Here is a 21,750-nt window from a genome sequence, read left to right as displayed (position 1 = left end):
CACAGTAAAAAAAAAAAAAAAAAAAAAAAAAAAAAAAAAAAAAAGGAGGTGAATTACATCCTAATAAGGCTCTCCAGAAGGGCATCTCACCCCATAAATCCAGGTCCCGGCTCCATTCCCCCAAGAGCCTAAAGCGCACTTCCTTTCAAGGCTGGGACCCCAGCGCAGCCGGCCAGACCTGGCCTTTTAGGGCGCTGGCTGGCCCTCGCCCCGCCCCTCGCTCCGGGGAGGCCCCGCCCCCTGGGTCCCAGCAGCCCCCGCGCGCCCGCGCGTGCCCCCGCGGTCCCGGCGAAGGGAGCGGCCCGCGGCGCCGGACGCTCTGGGCCTGACGCCGGAGCGCGCACGCACGCCGTGCGTCCCGGGCTCGCCGGGCCGGGGAGCTGCGGGAAAGACTGACAGTTTGGTCCGCCATGTTCTCCACCGCGGCGTTCCGGGCCCGGACGGCTGGCCTCGCCGCCCAGTGGGTAAGGAGGCTCGGAAGGAGCCCGGGCACTGGCGCCGCTCTTCTCCCTCTCTCCTCGCCTCTCTCTGGTCGTGAGCGCCCGAGAGCCCTGAGCTCTCCGGACAAGCCTTAGGGCGGCGGCAAGGGCACCGCGGCCTTCGCCCTCCCCCCGGAGAGGGTGCTGCAGCGGGGAGCTCCGAGGGAGGGTCGGCACGTTTAACCGAGGCGGGTGCGCGGCCGCCTCTGCAGGCCTGGGGAGTGCACGCCTGGTGTTGTGAGGAGGAGGATGGAGGAGGGGCCGCTCGTCGGTGTTCTGTTCGGTCCTGCACTCGGGCGCCTGCGTGGGCCTGCTCTGTGTGCAGCGCCCGAGCTCCCGCTGGGGGCGGCCTGCACGGCGAGCCCGGTGACCTTGGCCAGCAGGCTGCTTTGTTCTGGAGAGAACTCTGAGGTTGTAGATCGGGCTTGCATGGTTTAGGAGCGTCTCCTTAGGCCAAGAGAAGGGTGACCACAGTGCTTTCCTTTGTGCTTTGCATATCGGCAAAGTTCGGAACAGCAGCACAAACTGCACAGCAGGATTTTTAAAACTTGAGTGGTGTTTTTGAGATCCAACTGCATCTCGTGTTAGGCAAACACATGCAATCTCAGAAAGGTTGAAACATTCAGATTACAAATGCAGATTCCGGAAATTGTAACCATAGGGCATTTACTGGAAAGAAGGAAGCCTTTTTGTCTTTGCAGTAAAATAAAAGGGTTGAGTCAGTTCTCAGCCGAAGAGAGGGAGATCGATGGGGCGCAGCAGAATAGAATGAATTCGGGGCTTTGGAGTTTGGACGGTGACTTCTCCAGGGTTTGGATGGTGACTTCCCTGCGTTTTTCGCTTTGTGACTTTGGGTGTTATTTTTTCTCAGTTTCCTCAGTTGTAAAATGGGAATGTTGTCATTTGCAGAGTTTAGTCTTTTAATAAACGTTTGTGGTCCTACTGTGGGTCATGCCCTGATGGACTCCAGATAACAATGTGAGTAATAATGATAGGTGGCACTTGGTGACTACTTTCTATGTGCCAAGCACTGTGTTCAGTTATTGACACTTTTTAAAAATATATATATTTTATTGATTTTTAACAGAGAGAGAAAGGGAGAGAGAGAGAGAGCTAGAAACGTCGATGAGAGAGAAACATCGACCAGCTGCCTCCTGCACACCCCCTACCGGGGATGTGCCTGCAACCAAGGTACATGCTCTTGACTGGAATCGAACCCGGGACCCTTCAGTCCGCAGACCTACGCTCTACCACTGAGCCAAACCGGCTTCAGTAGTTATTGACACTCTTAAGTCTCTGTTTGTGAGGTTGGTACTCTTATCCTCCCACCCCCCCATTTCACGTCATCGGGTTTAGGCAGTCCCTGTTCTTGTGGAGTTAATAGTCTTGTATAAGAGGAAAGACAATGCAAGAAAAGACTATTGATAGTTGGCAAGAAAAAGCTTGTGGGTATGAGAAGCACAAGCTGTGTTGCTGGACTCCATTGTTGCAGGAAAGGTGCTTAAGATGAAACGAGAGAGTTGGAGCTAGTCCCTTGCGTGAATTTGACTTTATCGTAGAGGCAGTGGAGAATCAGTGAAAGGTTTCAGAGGAGCAAAGGGACATGGCCAGGTTTCTGCGTTGGATGGGTCACCGGATGGGACTGAAAGGGAAATAGGTTTGATGGGAGCCAGAGGCTGGGAGACTAAATAGATGAGAAGCTCTTGCAGAACCCCAGGTGAGACTAATGAGGATCAGACCTTGTCTACCAGTAGAAAGGAGATAGAATACAGATAGATTTTAGTTTCTTCTGTTTTTGAGGGAAGAGGTTAGAGGGTGTAAATTGAAAAAATTAACTGAAAAAAACTTAAGGTAGTGGAAGAAAATAAAAAAAATTTAATATATGTTTTTATTGATTTGAGAGAGAGAGAGAGATAAAAACATCAATGAGAGAGAATCATTGATGGGCTGCCTCTTACATGCCCCACACTGGGGATGGAGCCTGCAACATGGACATGTGTCCTGACCGGGAATCGAACTGTAATCTTCTGGTTCATAGGTCAATGCTCAACCACTGAGTCTCGCCAGCTGGGCAAATGATACTGGTTTAGGTTAACTTCGGCATCTCTCTCTCTCTCTCTCTTTCTCTCTCTCTCTCTCTCTCTCTCTCTTTCTATTAAGTAATCATTACTTGGTATGTAGTATGTGCCTAATAGTTGTTGAGTTGATGAATAAGATTGTTTTGTTCATTTCCCCCTCAATTTTATTGAGAAATAATTGACAAACGTTACTGTAGAAATTTAAGGTGTACAGCATGATGGTGTGATTTACAAGTTTAATTTTTCAATTGCACAAGTATTGTCCAAAAAATATAATATTAAGAATGGCAAATAGAATAAGCTCAAAAAATGAAAATCACCCATAGACTCATCACTTGGAAATTACCAAATGTTTAACATTTTGAAGTCTGCAATTAATAGAACTTAATAGAACTTTAAAAAAATCAGATGATATTGTTCACACTATTTTTTTGTTTTGTTTCTCATAATATGTTTTGATCAGCTTTCCTTATCAGCAGACATTTTATACGGTCGTTTGTAATGCTGCATAGCATTCATTCCATTGTATGTTCTATAATTTATGTAACCAGGCCCTAATATCTGCTAATATTTTACAAATAGTGGGATATCAGATGACCTAGGAAAAATGAATAGGACAATATGAATAAAGAGGTTCCTAATAAAATTGCTTTCCTAAAAGAGAAACCTTTAAAGAAAGCATTTTCAAACCTTTTACATTGCTTATTCTGTTATAATTTCTGCTTTATTAGCCAGCTGCTTTTCTTCAGCAACAGGCTTTTCAGTTCATCATTGCTTAAAAAATAACAAGAACTTAGTACTGGATCTAGAATTGCTTGGAAGACACTACTTGTATAATAACCTTGAGCCATATTTCTTAATCTCTTTGATCCTCATTTTATCTTCTGTAAAGTGCAGTAATAACTTAAGTGATTGTCAAGAATTGCCTGAAAATCATGAATTATGGATCAAGAATAGACTTATTTTCTTCTTTCCTTTAGTAACTACTGTGGCTTTCTGTAATGTTGATACTGCAGGAAGGCAAGATCAACACAAAGCAATATAAATGTGGGAAGTCCGGTCAGAAAGCTGAATGGGCCTTTGATAATCACAGGGCAGAATATCTGTGCTGCTGACTCAGTGGCCGAAAGCAAACTCCCTCAACCTGATAATCTTACTGTTTACTAAACTTTGCCATTGCATCCCTAAAAGGCAATTGTGTATTCTAGTAAATAAAAAGCAGATGGGAACTTGGTCCTCGAACCAAGTTCACAACTGGTTTCCCTCATAATTTCCAAATTTCTATTTCTTGTCTTGTGTATTAATTTGCACGTCAGCCCTCTCTCCAGGTCTTTGAACCCAGGCCTTGCTGGCCGTGGCCTCACATGACACACTGTATACAGCTCATTACTGCCTCACACCCAAGCCAGTACTTAGTTTTGTAGGGGTGACAGGGGTGGCATTTTCAGGGATTGTGTTTTTAGTTTTAGAATTTTCATGTTTCATTTTTATGGTTTCTATTTTTGCCTTTTCAGTCATTGGTTATATTTTGCTTTATATCCTTAAGTGTAGTTGCAGCCATTTTGAAATTGTTTGGTAATATCCATTGATTATGCTGACTGATTTTTGGTTGTGGATGGTATGTAATAGAAGCTTTAGATTTTGTTAATTCCTCCAAAGAGTTGTTGTAAGCAGTTAATGTAATTGAACCCAAACTGCAGTTCACCTCCCTTGAGGGCAGCAACTCAGATATTGGTTCAGTTCTTTTATCAGAGCTGCTTGGAATCTGCCTCATGTGCATGGGGTCATCCACAGAATTTGGGGTTTCTCCTCTCTATTCCTTTTAGGAATTTCCCACTTTCCCATGCCTGTGATTGTCCCAAACTCACCTGTGTTTATTCATACCACTAGAGGCCTGGTGCACGAAATTCATGCGGGGAAGGGGGGGTCCTTCAGCCCAGCCTGCACCCTCTCCAATCCGGGACCCCTCGGGATGTCCAACTGCCCGATCCTAGGGATCAGGCCTAAGCCGGCAGTCAGACATCACTCTCACAATCTGGGACTACTGGCTCCTAACCACTCGCCTGCTATCTATTCAAGTACACTAGAAGTAGAACCTTTGGTGGTGGCATTTTTTTCCCCTCTAAATTTTAAGTCTTATAGAATGAAATGCTCTCATTCTATTAGAGATTTATTTTTTATATATTCCTTTTTTTAATTTACTTTCATTGTTGAAAGTATTACAGATGTCCTCCATTTTACCCCCCTCCATCTGGCCCCCACCCCAGGCCTTTATTGCACTATTGTCTGTGTCCATGGGCTACAAATATGTATATATGCATGTAAGTTCTTCAGTTAATCCCCCAGAGCACTACTGCCTTCCCCGATTCCCTCTGAGATTTGTGAATCTGTTCCATGCTTCCATGTTTCTAGACCTATTTGTTGATTTTTAAACCTGATTTTTGCAATGTCCCAAGGTTTCTCCATTTTGCCTTAAAGATTCTAAAGTTCTTAAAATTAAAAAAAGTATTTGTTATCGCTTCTCGGCCTTTTGGCTAAGATCAAGTGTAAAAAAAGTATTTGTTAGTTTTCATTTTCTTTTTCTTTTTTTTTTTTATATTTTATTGATTTTTTTTTAAATATATTTTATTGATTTTTTTTTTTTTTTTTTTTTTACAGAGAGGAAGGGAGAGTGATAGTTAGAAACATCAGATGAGAGAGAAACATCAATCAGCTGCCTCCTGCACATCTCCTACTGGGATGTGCCTGCAATCAAGGTCAATGCCCTTGACCGGAATCGAACCTGGGACCTTTCAATCCACAGGCCAATGCTGCCAAACCAGTTAGGGCTGTGTTAGTTTTCTATTGCTGATGTAACAAATTACCACAAGTTTGGTGACATAACACAAATTTACTGTCTTATAATTCTGTAGGTTAAAAGTGTGACATGGTCTAAAATCAGGGTATACTTCTTTCTGGAGACTCAGGGGAGAATTTGTTTTCCTAGCTTTTCCAGCTTCTAGAAGCTGCTCTATTTGTTGGATGATGGTCCTCTTCCATCTCCAAAGCCAGCAAAGGCCGAGGAGTTTTTCATGTCATATGTCACATCATTCTGACCCTGCTTCTGCCATTTGTCACATATCCTTTTCTGACATTGCTCCCTCTTCCAAATTTTAAGGGCCCTGATGATGATCCAGAATGATCTCCCTATTTTAAGGTGAACTGATTAGCAACCTTAATTTCATCTCTTTTGCTGTGTATATTAACATATTCACAGCTCCCCAGAATTAAGTCATGGGTGTCTTTGAGGCATTATTATTCTGCCTAACATAGCCTTAAACCATTTATTTATTTTTTTCAGCCTTAAACAATTTAGGGGAAAGAGAAAATGACAAATTTTTAAGTATTCAGTAAAGTTTAGTAGGCCATTTTTGGCGTACTACAAATTCAGATCTTTCTATTGGATATGTGAATGCAGTCTCCATTTTAAGTATATAAATAGCTGAACTTTCCTTCTCTTTAGCACTCTTTACTAAAGAGTATCAGTTCAGTACATTTGGTAATAAATTGTAGGTTCGTTTACCATGTTGGTCTGGTTTTCCATTGGGAAACATTGACTCACCGCTTTTGGAGTCAAGTCAGGAAGCATGTTATAAATCAGGAAATTTCTTTCAGTAAACATTAAGGACTATGTTCAAATACTTTTTGCTTTGCCTTGTTGGGGGAGAAGGAAAGCAACTTCATAAGTGGGATACTTTGCTAGGTGTTATCCCATTTTGTAGGTGAAAATCTGAAGATGCCCAGGCAAATGTGCCCAAAATGACATAGAATAAGCCTGAACTGGGTTTGTCTGCAAGTCTTATTTAAAAAAAATTTTTTTTTAAACCTACCTTTCTGAAATCGCTCAACTTTACTGAGGAAAGTTGGTTTTTTATAGTGAAGATTTAAATTTAATAGGTGCTATAAAGTGATTTCATGTTGCTTAGGAAAAAGAGTCTGTGGTTCAGGGGCCTTAGAGAGATAAGAGGAGGAGGTTAACCTTGGTCATGATGGATGAGGGAGGTATAGGGTTACACATAATGTTGCAGGTGCAGGTAGCTCCATGTACAAGGGCAGTGAATGTGAGAGAGCATGATACTATGGTCAAGGAATAACCTGCTATGGAAGGTGAGACTGGAATAGGTCACAGAGAAGGCCTTTGGTACGTCACATCACAGAGTTTAGATTTTATTCTGTCGGCAGTGAATGATTTTAGATTGATCCCCACCACTGCCACCTCCTTCTACTCCATCATAATTTTAGGACAAAAATCTCTGGAGATGTGGAGAAGGCTGAGATTGGAAGGCAGGAGACCAATTAGAAGGCTATTGTGGTAATGTAGGAGGGAAATGAGAAGAGTTTGAACTGGGGATAGTTGTAAGAAACATGAAGTAGTATGAAAAACAGAATTTAAAAGTTATTTAGGTAGAATGGGTAGGACTTGGTGACTGTCTAAATGAGAGAGAGTAAGTGAGAGATAAGGGATTCATGGAACGTCTTCATGATCATAGTTTAAGCCACTGTCTATAATGACTGTCTACAGTTGACATACCATAGATTAAAAGAAATATTCTGTTACATTCTTTTTTAAGTAAGGTGAGGCGTAATTTTTTAAAAGTTGTCATGAGTAGCAAATTGACATAAAAGATAGGAAACAAAATGGAATCATAATATGTCATTTCTCTCATGAAAAAGTTAATAGGTTTCCCTGGGGATCGATATAATAGGCAAACGTATTTGAAAATATCAGAGGTGAAAAGGTGCAGAACTTACCCATTTGTAGAAGTATATGACAAATCTATGAATCCTTTCTGTAGAGAAGTAGTTATTTGGAATAAAACTGCAGAAGTACATAGCTATGATGGCTAGTAAATTTAATTTTATCAGCGACAGTTAAATCACTACCTTTACTTCTATTATGTTTGCCTTGTTTGAATTGTCCAACTCTTCGCCAGTTCCATGCTTGCTAATCCAATGTTCTACCATTTGTGTTTAGAAGAACTCAGAAATCGGAGGATTTCTGAACCATGGTTGAATTGCTTTTGGGGAGAGTGAGTGTTGGGTGGGGGAGAGGTGGAGAAGGTAGAAATGATAGAAGCAACAGAGCAAAGAGAAATGAAATGCAAAGGAGAGGGGATTCAAATGGGTTTCTTCCAAAACAATTGAGTTGGTCAGTCTTTATAGCATCCATCATAAGCAGCTTTCTGCATCTTTTTATGGCTGGAGTTTCTAAACTAAATTAGTAAAGAATTTAAAAGGAGGATGCAGTTGACTCATTAATACAGAGTATATGACTCATTTGTACAGAATGGAAACATGTTTATGAATATCCACACTGAATGAATGAAAGCCTCCAACTTTATTCACACAAAAGTGAAAGGATGTAAGTTAATGGTTTATTAACTCTTCAAATGTATGCTAACAGTGTTGTAGAAAGGGTACATGACTGGGTTTGATTCTGGCTCTTCCACTAACTCTTATGTATGACCTTAGGCAAGTTAATAACCTTATCTTTGGACTTCCGCTTTTTTATACGTCTCCGAAAATAGAATGGGGAGGGTGTAGTGTAGTAGACTATAACTCTTAAGATCTTTTACTTCTGTAAGTTGATTCTGTTGTTTTTAGTTATGGATTATAAAGTATATCCATATGAAAAATTTCTTAAGGCTTGTGATTTACAAAATTTTCTTAAAATTTTAGGGAAGACATATAAGGAATTTGCATAAGACAGCTGTGCAAAATGGAGCTGGAGGAGCATTATTTGTGGTAAGTAATTACTTAGATTTCTTCATAATGAAAAAACTTGAAAATTTGGGTAACTTTGTTACAATAATTCAAAATATTTTAAATAGCCATGTCTTTGGTATATCCTGGCCATTATTTAAATATAGATAATTGAATTCACTATTTTTCAAAAGATATGTGGTTCCAGCTGACTCTCTCAAGTTTAAGTTGGTTCCAGAGCAAATCTGAGAATAAGAATTTAGATTATTATTTGGTGAAATTACTATGAATAAACCCTAACCCAATTTCACACTTTGAATTCTTAAAACTCAGTCATGTTGGTTCACTGAAGATTCTGAGGCTGCAACAACTTGGAAAATCCCAAAATAGCACTAGTTTTGAAATTTACAGATTTTAGTTATAGAGTGAATACATTGGTAGTTGGCCTTTGTAATTTTGGTTCCCAGGGTTAACTACAAGTAAAGGTCAATGAACTCCTCAGCTTAGTTGCACAATTCAGAAAATGCAAGATAATTTATCCCTCTTCTCTGGCAGAGATACAGTGTTCAGGAATTAATCTGGTGTTGTTGAAAGACAATTTACTGGACTAGTATGATTTAGAGTTAGTGGTATAGCCTTGTAAACTGAGTTATTCCCAGGCTGAATCTTAATGTTAGTTGGCCTACTATCGATAAGTACATTTCTGCTTTATATTTTATCATCTTTGTCTAAAGACATATCAAATATGCCATGTGTTTGAGATCTTTATTCATAGTTTTCATTTTTTTCTTGTGTATCTTTGAAAAAGAACTAGAGTTAATATATTAAGAGATTCAGTTCTTGTTCACCTTACGTACAAAACATTAATCATTGTAAGTGTTAATCTTAGTGTGACTCATTTGATTTCCTGTTGACATGCCATTTCTTGTCAGTTTTTAAAGAGGGCTTGCTCTTTTATGGAGAAAAAAATATAGCTTCTTGCTGTTGGCTAGTTTCTGTTATGTGGAGAAAAGATGTTGCTTTTGTACCTTCCCTAAAGTAAGTGAATCCCTTTGACAATTTGATACACTCTCTTTGGAAAAATACACATACGTTCAAACTGAAAATTCTGCCTTCATAAGGCTTCCAATAATTAGTAATGTTTTGATAATTATATTTGAAGATCCTATCCTCTAATCAAGTTGGATAACCCTTTGGGGTGGTTTTTTTTTTTGGTCCTATAGCTACTTCTCTTAAACCATTAAATGGTAATTTCTAAAATTGTCTGAAATTTTGAATTCTGCTAACATTAACTTGGGTAATCATACTCATCACATGTGTATTTACTAATTAGTTTAGCCATTTTTTTATGCAAGGATAAATTGATTTATATTGTGTTGAAAATAAAGTGAAGAGATTAAATTAGCAACAGTAATGTGCATAATTATTCACACTTTTGAGGAGTTTTGATGATTTTGGAAAATATTTTTTTTCTTTTGTATAGCACAGAGATACTCCTGAGAATAACCCAGATACTCCATTTGATTTTACACCAGAAAACTATAAGGTACGATAAATTAATATTATAATTAATGGTACAAAATATTTAGTGTCTTCCAGAGATATAAAAACAGGTGCTTTTCCTTTGATACAGAGGATAGAGGCAATTGTAAAAAACTACCCGGAAGGACATAAAGCCGCAGCTGTGCTTCCAGTCTTAGATTTGGCCCAAAGACAGAATGGGTGGCTGCCTATCTCTGCTATGAACAAGGTACTGAATTCATTTTTGTCTTAGTTCAAAAAAAGGGTAGAGATTGTGTATGAACTTTCTTGTATAGAAATTCTCTGACATTCATTAATAACAAAATATAAGAGTTTAAGTCTTAATTATTTGTTTTCTCAAATTAAATGTTTTTGTTGGTTCCCTTAGTAACACAGAGAACTGAAAAAGTAGAGTTTTTTATCCTTGCAAGAAATAATAAAAGCATTATAATGAGGTTTTCTCCCCCCCCCCCCTTTTTGGTCATAATACAGATTAAAGATCCCAAATGTGTATAATTTGCTGTCAAGATATTCTGAAAATTAATGTACTGTTTAAACACCAGAATTAAAGAAAAAAGGATCTGCTCATAGCTAATGGTGAATCTTTATAATATTTTTATCTTTGGTGACAGGTTTTAACAAAAACCTATACAATATATGATATATGATACTTGATTGTGGCACCTTGGATCAGCAACCCATAGAAATGTTATGAGTAATCCATTTAAATGAAGTTAGTCTATTCATACATATTCAAGATTTTGTTTTTTTTACTAATTGTATTTTCAGTACTAATCCAAATATCAAGTTTATTCCTATTCTATTAACATAACTACATTTGTGTGGTATTATGTTAAAGTGTATAGTTTATAAAGTGCTATAAACAAAACCATATATTTGATTCTTATGAGAATCACAAAACTAATAAGCAAGTGTGATGTAATAGAAAATATGTTTGATTTTAAATTAAGAAGTCATTTTTATCTGGACATACTTCCTCAACTGCAATGAAGATTTTGAACTATGTAGATATTTTCTAAGTGTTATGATTTCTAAATGATATGAGCTAGGAACTACTTCTAATTCTTAACATTTTCTACTTGACTTGCAGGGATTCTGCTCTACTTTATTTTACTTTTTAAGTTTTATTTGCTATGTTAGGCTAGACCATTGTCATCTTTCTTGGAGAGTAAGAATGTCCTCAGTTTATCTAATGGAATCCCAAGTGCAGATTTTTTATTTAGCTAATTTATCTCTTACTTGCTTTGTATAGTACCCTAACACTGTTGTGGACCCTTACTATTTTTTTGACTATGAAAAAATCTTATAAAGAAAGTTGGGTTGGTACCATACTTAGTAAACATAGCCAGATGTATGTCTGTTTTTTTCCTTCAGTTAACCACATATTTCTTTTTTTGGGAGGGAGGGGTATAAATAATTTACATTGGTTTCTATATTATAATAGCCAACTTTATAAATAATTATTGAAGTATGTTTTTAAGTCATAGATACCTTTTAGCAAAAATGTATTTTTTTTTTAGTAGAGCAAAATAAAATAAATGAGAAACTTATGTGAGAACATTTCAAGAAATACTGTCCTATTTCATATTGGATGTGTTTGTGTAAAAGCAGGAAATAGCATATAAAGAATAGGATCGAGATTCTTTCCACTTTATAGTTGAGACTTTTAATATTATTGTTTCTCTCTGACCCCAAAGAAAAGCCCAAGCTTACAACAATAACAAAATCCAGAAACTCACATGTTGGTTTCTTAAACCATCACTATGGTGCATAGTAGCCGCCCCAGGGAAGTTTTTTCAAAACTTGCAAATACCAAATACAAGTATATTTTCTGCTTTTGAAGAACTTTCTGTTTTTACCAAATTGCAGCAGTATCAAAATGTGCTTTTAATCAAGCTGAATAATTAAACTTTATAATTATGTTTTTAAAAAATGTTCTATTTTTAGGTTGCAGAAGTTTTACAAGTACCTCCAATGAGAGTATATGAAGTAGCAACTTTTTATACAATGTATAATCGAAAGCCAGTTGGGAAGTATTTCATTCAGATCTGCACTACAACACCTTGCATGCTTCGAAACTCTGATAGCATCCTGGAGGCCATTCAGAAGAAGCTTGGTATGGGATCCATTATACTTACAACTTTTATGAAAATTATAATTGTCTTTTTAGAGTTGATCAATTTCTACCTAACTTTTCCAACTTTTGTCATTTTATGGGATCTCATTGGATCACTACTTCATGAGTAAATTTTGTCCTACTGTTTGTCTGCATTTATTTCTTACTTTGTACTCTTAGTTCTCAGCCTCAAAGTTGAGTTTTCATCTTATCTTTTCCTAGTCAGTAAGTATGTTAGAAAACCTAGGAATTTTAAAGTTTTCATTATTTACAAAATAGGTTTCATTGTGTAATAATAGCATATGGTATCTAAAAAGTGAGTATCTTATCCTTAGGTTCTTTCAAATTAGCCTATGGACAAATAAAATAGTAAGAATGTGTCAGGAAGAGAAATTTGATATGGGGTTTTATTATAGTAGTATTTACAGAATTAAAAGGGCATTTTCCATACAAAACTATCATTACTGCACATATAACTATACATAATCAAGTAAAGTAAAAAGAGATTTTTGGTTTTTTTAACCATTTTAGTTACTGAATATAAAGTACTTGGATGTGGTAAAATTTGAGCAGTATTGAAGTATATAAAACAGAAATCTGAACTCTATTCATAATCCTACCCTTCACCTTCAAGATACAAATTCTGATAATAGTTGAATAGTTTTAGGTTTTATATTGTTTTCATTATTAAATACATAAATGTAATGTGTCTGTGTTTGCTTTTTGTACTTTTTTTGACTACAGCATAATATGTATGTCTCATATTTCTATTATTAAGTTATTTTGCAGTTACTTTTATGTATATTCCTCTTTGTATTCCTGCTTTACACTGAGATTATTTACAGGAAGTAGAATTGCTGTGTCAGATTTTGACAAAATGCCTTCTCTAAAGATATTAAAGTAATTTTTTCCCTCTCATTCTATTTTTAAGTTTTTTGGGTTTTTTTTAATCTTGATCCATTTTTCCATTGATTTTTAGAGAGAATGGAAGAGAGAGGGAAAGACGGAGAGAAATATGGATTTGAGAGAAACACATTGATTGGTTGCTTCCTGCACGCACCCCAACCAGGGCCCAGGCTGAGGAGGAATTTGCAACCAAGGTACATGCCCTTGACCATAATCAAACCTAGGTCCCTTCAATCTATAGGCCAGTGCTCTATCCACTGAACCTAACCAGCCAGGGTGTCACATTCTTAATGATGTTTGATATTAGCAATTTTCTGAGTCTTTGCCAATCTTTTAATATGATTTTAGTAGGTTAATTATCACAGTCAAAATTAAAATTGTACCGTCAGTTACACTGCTATTTGATGACAAACACTGGAGTTGAGTCCCCTGAAATTTGATCATTTTTAAAGGAATGAGTTCACTTAAGAAATCCTTGAATTTTCTAGTATAATTATGCAGGCTTGTTTTGTTTAAGAAATTTAGTGCTCTTAAATATTTTTTGTACACCTCTATAATATATCATTGATTTTCTTTTTTTTTTCTTTTTTTCTTAAATCATATTGCTATTAAAATATAACCTGGGGGTGCAGGCAGGGAAGGGCTGGAGGGGGTCAATGGGAGAAAAGGGGGGACTTATGTAATACTTTGAACAATAAAGAATTATTTATAAATTTTTAAAAAACTGGAAAAAGTATAACCTGGTCCTTACAATGATCATTTATATTTTTAGGAATAAAGGTTGGAGAGACTACACCTGACAAACTTTTCACTCTTATAGAGGTGGAATGTTTAGGGGCCTGTGTAAATGCACCAATGGTTCAAATAAATGACAACTACTATGTGAGTATTTCACTTACTATGAATTAAAACTGTATGATATCATGTTTAAAATACTTGTTTTCTCATCCTTGTAATGGTTTCTAAATTATGTATTTAGAAGAAACTATTGGCATAAATATCTAGATTTTTTTTGTTTCTTTCTTTCTTGGTTTCCTACTCATAAAAATATCAGGAATAGAAAATCTTTTATAAAAATGTCAATTTTAGATTCCACATATTGCCCATCAGATGATTTTTTAAAAATTATCTTTTGCATTTAAGTCTTGGAGGTAATGATGTATTTTTAAAAATTTTAATTATGAAAAATTTAATAATTTACATACAAATACAGAAAAATAACTATCAAGATTTAACTGGTAATAATACTTCCCATACTTCAGGAAATTATTTTTGTCATTATTATTTGTATGATTAACCTACAGATGTAAGTAAACCATTCTCATTACCACCAAAAATCCTTTTCCTTTCAATTCATTCTCAGAGGTAATCACTATCATAAATTTAGTGTATATTATTAGTGTGACTTATACATATATTTAAAAATTTTTATATATGTATAAGTCACACTAATAATATACACTAAATTTATGTATAAGTCACACTAATAATGTAATACTATATTGCTTTTTCTAACAATTTTATAGAGATGGTATCATATCTCTCTTTTAGTACTGTTTTAGCCAGATCTCACAAGTTTTGATAAGTAACATTTTCTTCATTTAGTTCTAAATATTTTTAAATTTGCATTTTTTCCTAAAACATGTTTTTAATATCCAGTGGGTGGAGTCTAGTTATCTTTTTTTAATTGCCTACTATCCTAATTATATCATGGTTTTCATTCATAATATCTTGTTAGCTCATACTTCTTAGAAATTTGTTTAAGGAAATTCTTTTTTCTTTTTTTTTCTTCTAAAATATATATATATATATTTTATTTTGTACAGAGAGGAAGGGAGAGAGATAGAGAGTTAGAAACATCGATGAGAATCATCCATCAGCTGCCTCTTGCACACCCCCTACCGGGGATATGCCCACAACCATCGTACATGCCCTTGACCGGAATCGAACCTGGGACCCCTCAGTCCCCAAGCCAAAGCTCTATCCATTGAGCCAAACCAGTCTCGGTTGTTTAAGGAAATTCTTTGAAGCCTGTACTAAAGGTGGATTCTTTTAGAAGAGATTTGCTTTGCTACTTCTCTTGCTCTTGGAAATGCCCAAAAGAGAGTCCCTCTCTTTACACCCTTCCCTCAGACCTCAATGTGTGAGATTCTAAGCTAGCAGATTTTTCTAAGGGACAATTTAATTTCTGTTTACACTTACATTGAGGGTATAGCTTTTGGGGTCTTCATTTGATTTGGTTGTGTCTTACGACCTGGGGCTTTGTCTCCTGCCCCTCCAGACCAGTGATTTTCAGCCTTTTTCATCTCACAGCACACTATTATTAAAATGCTGCGGCAAAACAAAAATATCTTTTCTTGCCATTCTGACCAAAAAAAAAAAAAAAGGTTGTAGCTGATTCATTCACACCGGATGGCTGTCGTATTGGCTGTTGTCTTTTTTTTTTTTTTTTTTTTTTTTTGACAACCTAAGAGAAAAGAGTTCAGTGCCCCTGACTAAGTGGTTAGGTATTGCGTGTTTTAAGAAATTCTTGTGGCACATGAGTTGAAAATAGCTGCTCCAGACTGTGAAATCCTGAAGCCAAATTTGCTTGGTGTTCCACTTCTCTACCTGAATTTTCTTGGAGTTTTTGGTTTCTGGGTATTTCTTTGTCAGTATATTAATGAAATTTAAAAGCACCTGTAGTTGTTACAATAGGAAGTTCAATCAGGATAGTTATTCTGCCATAATGCCTGAAATGGATATGTATAACTTTTTAAATGAAGATGGAATTATATATTTTTTGACCTTTTAGATTTCTAGGGTGTTTTCATTCCCTATAGTGATTTTCTTCATTTTAATTTTGAGTGATAGGGAAAAGAAGATATCCCTAGGATATTAAATCTTTAGGTTAGGGATAGTTATTAGTCATTTACTTTTAAGTTACTATGCCTGCTGGTGCTGTTTTTTTTTTACTACTAGAGGTCTAATGCATGAAATTCGGGCAAAGGTAGGCCTTTGCAGCCCCGGCTGCCTCAGGGCCCCGCCCCCCTCCCAAACCTGCCTTGGCCTGGCCCTGCCTGCATCCGTAACCACACACCCTCAGTTCCCTAGTTCTGCAGAAACCCCTGATAATCATCCCACAAGGGGTGGCCTGGGCCTCCCTCAGTGGGACAATTGTGGGGCAATGGCGGCCCCCAACCAACTGCATCATACCCGCCTTGGCTGGCCTGGTGCCAGTGTGTGTCATACAGTGGTCGTCCAGATGGTCGTTCTGCTGTTCAGTCGTTTGGTCGATTTGAATGTTACACTTTTATTATTATAGATGTACTGCCTCAGCTTTTGTTTAGCATGTGCCATAGATAGCACGGTTCTGTTTTATAGATTTTCTCATTTAATTCTCAAGTAGGTTTACAAATGAAGAAACGAACTTAGGGAGGCTAAGAAACTTGTCTGAGATTACTAGCTAGTAAGTGATAGGGTGAGGACTCAAATGCAGAACTGTTTCCTCCAAAGCACTACTCTAGTGTCTCTTTAGCTGCAGCTCTTAATACATATTGCATTTAGCAGTATATACTATCGATATATGTAGAAGTTATTCCGTTGCCGCTATCTTGGTAAATAACTGTAAGTTGTGAAAGACAAACAATAAACTAAGTTTATTACTTTGTAATATTAGAGATTTGCACAGATTTCAAGTAGAAAGTAATTTTATATGTGTGTGTGTATATATATATTATTGATTTCAGAGAGGAAGGGATGGAAAGAGAGAGAGAGAAATATCAATGAGAGAGAATCATTGACTGGCTGCCTCCTGCATGCCACCCACTGGGGAATGAGCCTACAACTCAGGCATGTGACTTTAACTGAAATAGATTCTGGGACCCTTCAGTCAGCAGGCAGATGCTCTATTCACTTAGCCAAACCAGCTAGGGTGAAAGTAATTTTAATATTTTTTTAATAGGAGGATCTGACGCCTAAGGATATTGAAGATATTATTGATGAGCTCAAGGCTGGCAAAATGCCAAAACCTGGGCCAAGGTACGCTTTTATTTTTATATAATAAATTTTAATGGTTTAACCTAAGTTAGTCTTTCATATAAACTGATGGTAAGACAATGCTTGCTTTATTTTGACATAAACAAATATTTGTGTGCTGAGATTGTTCTTATTTTAAGTGAAAGTATTGGAAATAACTTCTAAACTTGTTTTTAAGTTATTATTAAGTAGAAGTTTATTTTTCAGTATGGATTAGCTAAAAATAATTTTGAATCCAATTTGAATTCTTCATGTTCAGTTTTATAAAGACATCTTAAAATTTTGCAGAATTCTGCGGGATGCAGAATATTTTAGATGTAAAAAACATATAAGTAGTCTATAAAGTATATATAAAAATATATACGTGGTGGCCAATGAATAACTCTAGACAGTAAAGTCATTTGTGTGTGTGTGGGTGTGTGTGGGTGTGTGTGTGTTTTATAATAAAAGTAGGGACAGTGGTGGATATATCTCAACAATGTTTTTTGAAAATAAGCACTAAACTTCATTAAGTAGATTTTCTTTAAAAGTACTTCTTTAAGTCATAAAATCTGTATAGAGCTTTCTATGAAGCATGCCCGCCCTCACCTTTCCCTAACCTCTTCCCTCAGGTGCATTTTCCTTGCCTTTCTCCTAAACTCCAAGGGCCCTTTTTATGCCTAAGTAACCTGTTTCCTGAGCTCATTTCTTCTATGGCTCACTTCTATATCTGTGACTTTATAAATAAACTTTCTCATATATATATATGTGTGTGTGTGTGTGTAAAATCAAGTTTTCTAGAATGCAAATGAGTTAAAATGATGAATGTACAAATAGTGTTGAAATGGCTAAAAAATCAGATTTACCTTTTGAATTGTGATGAAGAGAACAGGGTAATTAGTGGATGAGATTTTAATCATAAATTATCAGGAAAACAATTTTTTGTTTTTTAGTAAGTGAAAATCCTAATGTAAATTGTAACTGTCAGTTGAATGATAAGGCTTAGGGCTTAAATCATTGTCTTTATTTGTGTTCTGAGGAATGTTTACAAATAAAATGAGGAAAGTTATGACTAGTAAATTAAACCAAGTTTGTAGGCTTTTCTAGAAGATCTTACAGCCTTTATAACATTTTAATATGTTTTTTGTGAATGATAGGGGGAGGAGAATATTTGTAGGCAGACATAAGAACCCTTGGGGCTCTGTTTTTCCCCTCAAGTATGTCATGGGACTGTCATTTCATAGAACAAACTTTAGGAATCTGGACCAGGTTATTCTTAAAATAACCTTCTTTTATAAAATTCTATAATCCTGTGAAGAACTCAGGCAGTATACATAATTAATTCTTCCATTTATTGTCCCAGAAACTTTCATTTTTATAATCTTCTTAAATTGGTCCTTAGTGTTGAATAAAGAGCTTAAACCACAAGAGGAAACTTAGTAAAAGAGTAGCAGGTGTACCTGTGTGACTAGTTAATATAAAAAAAAAAATACAAAGCCAAGTATTGTTTTTGTTAAACTAAATGTCATTTTGCCATTTACCCTGAAAGTTTCAGGCTTTGATAGTACAGTGTCTGCTTTTTGATCTGGTTTTCATAGTAACTTAAAATGCAAATATACCAATTTCTGACTTTGTAGCCATTCCTCATTATAATACTCTTCTTAGCTACTTGCATTATGTAATGTACTAGTAATAGCTAGACAGATCTTTTTTTTTAAATATATTTTATTGATTTTTTACAGAGAGGAAGAGAGAGGGATAGAGAGTTAGAAACATCAATGAGAGAGAAGCATCAATCAGCTGCCTCTTGCAACCCCCCCCCCCCCCCCCCCCTGGGGATGTGCCCGCATCCAAGGTACATGCCCTTGACCGGAATTGAACCCAGGACCTTTCAGTCCACAGGCTGACGCTCAATTCACTGAGCCAAACCGGTTTCAGCCTAGACAGATCTTATAAATGATTGTGGTATCACTTTTCTGTCCTCTCAATAAAAAGTTATTTCCTAGGACTCTAAAACAGACTTATAAGATTGATGACAGAGTGTGAAGGGCAAAGCCAGAGGGAGTAAAAAGATGTAAATTGAAATTCTTCAGCTAAAATCTATTGGGAGGAACAGAGTAAATGAACAAAGCTAGGGAATAGGGGTGAAATGGTAGGTGCTGAGCTGGGCTCTAGTAACAGAGGCTAGACAGGGCTGAGCCAGTACCTGGGAAAGTATGTGTGTGGGTGAACACCAGACAGGTTCTTCTACCTCTGTGTGGCTTTTCTTCACAGACTCCTATATAAGTACCTGTTCTTGTTTCCTTTCTGACTATTAGCAACCCTGGTCTGGGTCCTGTTTTCTTGAGAAATTATTACTGATATGGCTTAAAAACATAAATACAAATAGATTTTATATTTACTACTTCTAAGATACATCCCTCCCAAATCTTCAAATTCCTCAAGGAATCAAGTTTTTGTTTAAAGTATAATATATAAGTGTGTATTCCCTCTGTTCACAATAAAATCCAAATAATAAAAGATGTAGTGTCTGGTTTAGTAAAACATGATTTTTTAAAATGTCCCCTGGGTTAAGTTATTTTCCTGTAGTTAAGCTCTGATACTGGGATACTTGCTGAATTCCCCAATACTTGGTTTCTGTATAAAGTAAGGCCAGTAATCTTATGTCATGGCATTGTTGAGATTAAAGGAACTAATAATGTATATCACTGCTTAATAAATGGGAGCTAGTATTAGGTTATTTTTATATTTTTCATATTTATATAGTGAATTTTGATATTTGATATATCAGTTTTCATGTTTAACTTTACGAAGAGAAAAATCTTGCAGCAGTTGAAATGTTTGGATTAAATAATCTATGCTAGTTATTAGATGAAAAATACTTAACTTAGCTGTTGTGAGGTAACAGTTATTTTTTAAATAAAAATTTATAAATAGTAATAATTAATAGTCAATTTAATGTTAATTTGCTTTTCTTTTTCAGGAGTGGACGCTTCTCTTGTGAGCCAGCTGGGGGACTTACCTCTTTGACTGAACCACCCAAAGGACCTGGTTTTGGTGTACAAGCAGGCCTTTAATTTATATTCAACTGTAAATATGTCACTGGAGAAATAAAATATGAATTTCTATCTACATAAATTTTTAATATTTATTTCAACCTATGTACCAGTTGGTGGTAACTTAACAATTTATAGCTCTATAAGTACCATGTCAAAACTTCATAGCTCCATGCCGAAGCCGGTTTGGCTCAGCGGTAGAGCGTTGGTCTGCGGACTGAAAGGTTCCAGGTTCATTTCCGGTCAAGGCATGTACATTGGTTGCAGGCACATCCCCAGTAGGGGTAGTGCAAGAGGCAGCTGGTCGATTCTCTCTCATCGACATTTCTAGCTCTCTATCTCTCTCCCTTCCTCTCTGTAAAAAATCAATAAAATATATTTTTTTTAAAAACTTTATAGCTCCATTTTTTTTTTTTTTTAAATCTCACTTGAGAATATGTTTCCATTGATTTGAGAAAGAGAGAAACGTTGATTGCTTGCCTCCACCTTTTGGCGTCTGAGACAACACTCCAACGTACTGAGCCACACAGGCCAGGGCATCAGAGCTCCATTTTAAAGTCTTCTGCTAGCTTTGGCTAACTATGAAGACATTAATCCATAATCTACTTAACAGTAACTCCAAACACACCACTCCCACCCCCATTTTCAACTGCCAGGTTATTTTTATCAAGATTACAGGTTGTGAAATAAAAATTCAAATTTCAAATACATTTTGCTTTTCCATGTTGAGCCATAGCCAAGTCTTAAGTGAATATGATCTTTCTATAAACTTTATGTCATTGCACTCTTGAAATATTTTTATATTTACAGCACACAATTGTTACTGTATTCCCAACTGGTGGTGATACTTCAAGCAGGCTGTAAGGAGGATAAGGTAGTTGATTCTAGGTCATTTGAGTTGAATATTGCTTTTTTTTTTGCCCATTTTTCTTGAAAATCTATCATATTCAACACAAAAGTTTTTAAAAACACCTAATCATGATGTCCTGAATAGCTTTTAAAAACACTTGGTAAAATTTTGCTACAATAATCCAAGAGGTTCCAAAATGTATATGTACACAGTGATTAAAAGTTCCTTGTCAATTTCTGGGAGCTGGAGGTAACAGCTATATCCTAGCCTATGTGTTTACCACCACTCAGTCCTCATTTCTTCTTAGTTCTTAACTGTGCTGGTTTTAAAAAGGTATATTTGGGGAGGAAATTTACTTATTGCTATTTAATGGCAAAAATAAACTAAAAATTCAACTTTTCATCTTTCCTATTGACAAAGAATCTAATATCTGTTTTGGTTTTTGAGCTGCTACTGAAAGTTATTAGGGGAAAAGCTACTGATAGCTCAGATTTACTTGCGGTAACTGTAAGAGGCCATAGTTCCAGAAAATTCTACAGCACATGATTATAGTTTTGCAGCCCTGGCCAGTGTGGCTTGGTTGGTTGGAGTGTTGTCCCGAACACCAAAAGGTAGCAAGTTTGAATCCCAGTCAGGGCAGGTATACAGGTTGTGGCTCCTGGGGGAGGCACCTAAGTGTTCTTTCTTTCTCTCTCTTCCTTTCTCTAAATTTTAAAAAATGTTACTGTACTCATTGCAAAGGTCTTAAATCTATAGAGATTAAGTCATATGATAATTTATCACCTGAGATTTTATTTTTCGTTTATTATATTCACCTTCCTGAAATATGGCAGTTTTAAAAAAAAATTTTTAAAGATTTTAAAATTGATTTTTAGAGAGAAAGAGTGAAGAGGAGACAGAGAAACATTGACTTGAGAGGAAACATCAGGGGAAAATGAATTGGCTGCCTCCTGCACACCCCCTGCCGGGGACCCAGCGGGAAACC

General features: G+C 36.4%; 1 protein-coding gene and 1 long non-coding RNA gene across 2 annotated transcripts; one reads left to right on the top strand and one right to left on the bottom strand.

Moving 5' to 3' along the window:
- Positions 1-305: 305 nt before the first annotated feature.
- NDUFV2 (NADH:ubiquinone oxidoreductase core subunit V2) lies at positions 306-19,991 on the top strand. Its single transcript, XM_036418593.2, has 8 exons — positions 306-464; positions 8,276-8,341; positions 9,783-9,845; positions 9,933-10,049; positions 11,789-11,957; positions 13,636-13,745; positions 16,807-16,883; positions 19,843-19,991. Exons 1-8 carry the CDS (start codon positions 411-413, stop codon positions 19,934-19,936), a joined length of 750 nt encoding a protein of 249 aa, XP_036274486.1. The 5' UTR covers positions 306-410; the 3' UTR covers positions 19,937-19,991.
- Positions 2,634-4,144, bottom strand: LOC123651558. Its single transcript, XR_006740351.1, has 2 exons — positions 3,927-4,144; positions 2,634-3,567 (listed from the first exon to the last, which is right to left on the bottom strand). It is a non-coding gene; the product is annotated as an uncharacterized LOC123651558 (long non-coding RNA).
- Positions 19,992-21,750: the final 1,759 nt, after the last annotated feature.

The sequence above is a fragment of the Pipistrellus kuhlii genome, unplaced genomic scaffold (genome assembly GCF_014108245.1).
Source record: "Pipistrellus kuhlii isolate mPipKuh1 unplaced genomic scaffold, mPipKuh1.p scaffold_m20_p_6, whole genome shotgun sequence".
Taxonomy (NCBI): Eukaryota; Metazoa; Chordata; class Mammalia; order Chiroptera; family Vespertilionidae; genus Pipistrellus; species Pipistrellus kuhlii.
This window is presented reverse-complemented; position numbering and strand designations above follow the sequence as displayed.

Coding starts and splice junctions, on each gene's coding strand:
- NDUFV2 (XM_036418593.2), top strand. CDS start 411: ATGTTCTCCACCGCGGCGTTCCGGGCCCGGACGGCTGGCCTCGCCGCC. Junction 13,746..16,806: donor AAATAAATGACAACTACTAT/GTGAGTATTTCA, acceptor TTTTTTTAATAG/GAGGATCTGACGCCTAAGGA. Junction 16,884..19,842: donor ATGCCAAAACCTGGGCCAAG/GTACGCTTTTAT, acceptor TTTCTTTTTCAG/GAGTGGACGCTTCTCTTGTG.